Source organism: Lycium ferocissimum, chromosome 10 (assembly GCF_029784015.1).
Source record: "Lycium ferocissimum isolate CSIRO_LF1 chromosome 10, AGI_CSIRO_Lferr_CH_V1, whole genome shotgun sequence".
Lineage (NCBI taxonomy): Eukaryota > Viridiplantae > Streptophyta > Magnoliopsida > Solanales > Solanaceae > Lycium > Lycium ferocissimum.
Window position 1 is genome coordinate 52,866,857 of NC_081351.1, and position 3,545 is coordinate 52,870,401.

Here is a 3,545-nt window from a genome sequence, read left to right on the forward strand (position 1 = left end):
GAAATTACTGAATATTTCTCACTAAAAAAAAGGCAAGTTTGATGGATTCATAAAGGTTAGTTTAAAAGTTCATGGAGGCCAACTATGATAATACCAAGAAGATTCTAGCCAACAATGATTACATTTCACACAAAATATTTTCAAAAATTAAACAAAATTATTTAAAAATAAAAATAAATTATAGCTAAATTAGCGGTTTGAGGTTGTCGTGGACCCCGTGATTAGAGTGGTAACGAGCTGGCAAACCAAGTCATAGACAGTCTGTTCATTACCCCCACCCCCGCAACACCCCACGCCACCCCACCCCCGCAATCTCTACAGAACATATACATATACACTCACCATCACCACCATTTCCTCCACAACCTCATACCCACTTCTCAAAATCCTCTTCTTTAGCCCTTCTTAGTCTTCATTTCTCAATCCTCTTTTGTGTTTTTTCATATTTGGGTTACCGGAAAATCAAGAAAATGGCTGAAGAGACAAAGAAACCGGCAGCTTCTGAAACTACACCGGCGACAACAACTCAAGAGGTTGTTGTTTCTGATGTCCCTGTGCCGGAAAAGGAATCAACCCCTCAACCTGAACCGGTACCTGTCCCTGAGACACCGGAAAAATCTGCTGAAACTGAAACTGATAAGGAAAAAGATGCTCCAGTTACTGAATCTGCTTCGTTTAAAGAAGAGAGTAACAAAGTTGAAGAACTCCCAAATCCTGAACAAAAGGCTTTAAAGGAGTTGAAAAAGTTGGTTCAAGATGCTCTTAACAAACATGAATTCACTGCTCCACCGCCGCCACCACCTGTCAAGGAGGAGGAGAAGAAGGAAGAACCTGCTGCTGCTGCACCGGCTGAGACACCGCCAACGGAAGAGCCGGTGAAGGAAGAAGAGAAGAAAGAAGCTGCTGCACCTGTTGTGGAAGAGAAAAAAGAAACTCCACCTGTTGTGGAAGAAAAGAAAGAAACTGCTGCACCTGTTGTGGAAGAGAAGAAAGAAGCTGCTGCACCTGTTGTGGAAGAGAAGAAGAAAGAAGTTGCACCACCAGCTCCCGCGGCGCCAGAGACATCTGAGCCTACCGTGAAAGTGACCGAAAAGGTTGCAACAGTGGAAGATGAGGGTGCTAAAACAGTTGAACAAATCAAGGAAACAATTGTTGAAGTGACTGCACCACCAGCACCTGTGGAGGAAGCAGCAGTTCCAGCAGCCGTTGAGGAAGCAAAGGAAGAAGAAGGCCCACCACCCCCACCAGAAGAAGTATCCATATGGGGAATTCCCTTATTGGCTGATGAAAGAAGTGATGTGATCCTTCTCAAGTTCCTCCGAGCAAGAGATTTTAAGGTGAAGGAAGCTTTCACCATGCTGAAGAGTGTTGTGGCATGGCGTAAGGAGTTTAACATTGATGAACTTTTGGAAGAAGATCTCTCAGGACTAGGATTGGAGAAAGTGGTGTACAATCATGGGATTGACAAGGAAGGACATCCTGTGTGTTACAATGCATTCGGGGCATTTCAGGACAATGAATTGTACCAACATACTTTTGCTGACAAGGAAAACATGAACAAGTTCCTTAGATGGCGTATTCAGTTCATGGAGAAATCAATCAGGAATCTTGATTTTAGCCCTGATGGTATATGCACTTTTGTTCAGGTTATTGATCTCAAGAATTCACCTGGTCTTTACCTTTTTAAGAAAGAGCTTCGCCAGGCTACCAACCGTGCCCTTCAGTTACTCCAGGACAACTACCCTGAATTTGTTGCCAAACAGGTACACTCCTTTTCTCCAAATTGCATATTTCCAACCTGTTTTCATATGTATTCATTGATTCTTATACTAACAAAGTATGGTCCTTTCTGACATTTCTTGTAAATAGAATATGGTCCATCCTAACATTACAAGGGGGGAAAAAGGGGGAATCATTAATTTTAATTATTTTTTTCCAATTCTGAATTGGGTATTTAACTGGAGTTTGGTGTTGATGGTAATTATGAAGGTGTTCATCAATGTGCCATGGTGGTATCCAGCTTACTACAGGATGATCAATGCAATTTTCACTACCAGGACCAAGAGCAAGTTTGTTTTTGCTGGCGCTTCAAGATCTGCTGAGACACTCTTCAAGTCAGTACTCTTTTAACTTCTTTTTCCTTTTCTATTTCTCCTATCTAGTGATGATCTTCAACCTGTATTGACCTTAATTCTGCAATTGCTAATTCAGATACATTGTCCCTGAGCAAGTGCCAGTTCAATATGGTGGACTTAGCAGGGAGGGTGAACAGGAATTCACTATTGCTGACCCTGCCACTGAGGATACCGTTAAGCCTGCTTCCAAACACACCATTGAATTTCCAGTTACTGAGGTATGCTAGCTGTTCTAGGTATAATTAGATTTAAATATATTAAGCTATTTGTAGTAGATATTTAAAGATTACGTTAACTCTCCAAAATAAGAACTTTAAGTCAATATCTTGGGGCATAGGAACTGATTGGCAGTTGCAACTATTTTGTAAGTTCTCTGTTGTTTCAAATTTTTGTATTAATGGTGAAAATTTGGGAATTTGCAGAAGACTACTCTGTTGTGGGAAGCTAGAGTAATAGGGTGGGATGTGTCCTATGGAGCTGAATTTGTGCCTAGTGCTGAAGGTGGATACACTATCATAGTAGAGAAATCAAGAAAGATTGCAGCAGCAGATGAAACAGTGATCACCAACAACTATAAGGCAACAGAACCAGGCAAGGTGGTGCTTACATTTGACAACCAAACATCTAAGAGAAAGAAACTTGTCTACAGATCCAAGACCAAGCCATCTGATTAAGACAAACATAAATATTATATGAATCTGTTGGTGAGGAGGGTTCTTTTGTTCTTTCATAGTTTTTTTAAATTCTATTTCCCTTGTTGATATTAAATTTTTTTATTTTGAGTGTGGGATATTTATTTAATATTTGTTGGCATTTTTTTTTTATGGAATATTTTGGTTTTGTATTGTTTTCTGCTATATATGTGGAGGAAACAACTAGGGAGGTTTGCAATGGGATGGAGAGGAAAACAATGTGGAAAATGTATACTGGTTGTGGTTGTAATGTGTTGGTGGTTGTAATGTGTTGGTTGGAATGTGGACATAAAAACTTTGGTTACTAGCTGTTGATACATTCCTGTAATATTTGTGTAAAGCTAGTGTTGCTGTCCTTACTATTCTTTCTTTTGTGCATGTTAGTGTTAATTAATGCCTCCCCACATTCCTTTGTCACTTTGTTCATAGGAATTTTGTTCCTCTTAACAGAAAACTGCTCGATTTTGTAGTATGGTTTTCAGTAGTTGCATTTGAAATAGTTTGTTACTGATTAATCTTAAGTTTTGTTCTTTTCCTCATAACTCCTCCCCATAGGAACACTTGATGATTGATGTTATCATTAATTATGTAAATTAAATTTAACGTGATGTTACGAGTTAGAACTTGGAAGATGTGGCTTAAACTTTCGTTTAAAACGTGGATGGGCTTGCTCTCCCTCGTATTATGTCTTTTGTGTTCAAATCAAATAAATACAAGA

The 3,545-nt window shown here is 39.4% G+C and overlaps 1 protein-coding gene across 2 annotated transcripts; it reads left to right on the plus strand.

The window, feature by feature from the left end:
- The first annotated feature begins 339 nt into the window (after positions 1–339).
- Positions 340–3,186, plus strand: LOC132034272 (patellin-3-like). Of its 2 annotated transcripts, XM_059424573.1 has the most exons (5): positions 340–939; positions 973–1,763; positions 1,990–2,114; positions 2,212–2,353; positions 2,558–3,186. In XM_059424573.1, exons 1-5 carry the CDS (start codon positions 471–473, stop codon positions 2,807–2,809), a joined length of 1,779 nt encoding a protein of 592 aa, XP_059280556.1. In that variant the 5' UTR covers positions 340–470; the 3' UTR covers positions 2,810–3,186. The 2 variants fall into 2 exon arrangements, with proteins under 2 accessions (XP_059280556.1, XP_059280554.1); XM_059424571.1 differs by having other exon boundaries at positions 341–1,763.
- The last annotated feature ends 359 nt before the right edge of the window (positions 3,187–3,545 follow it).

Bases quoted from the DNA above. Each gene is read 5' to 3' on its own strand.
- LOC132034272 (XM_059424571.1), top strand. From the start codon at position 471: ATGGCTGAAGAGACAAAGAAACCGGCAGCTTCTGAAACTACACCGGCG. The intron at 2,115-2,211 runs GTCAGTACTCTT...TTGCTAATTCAG, and splicing joins TCTGCTGAGACACTCTTCAA to ATACATTGTCCCTGAGCAAG. The intron at 2,354-2,557 runs GTATGCTAGCTG...GGGAATTTGCAG, and splicing joins TTGAATTTCCAGTTACTGAG to AAGACTACTCTGTTGTGGGA.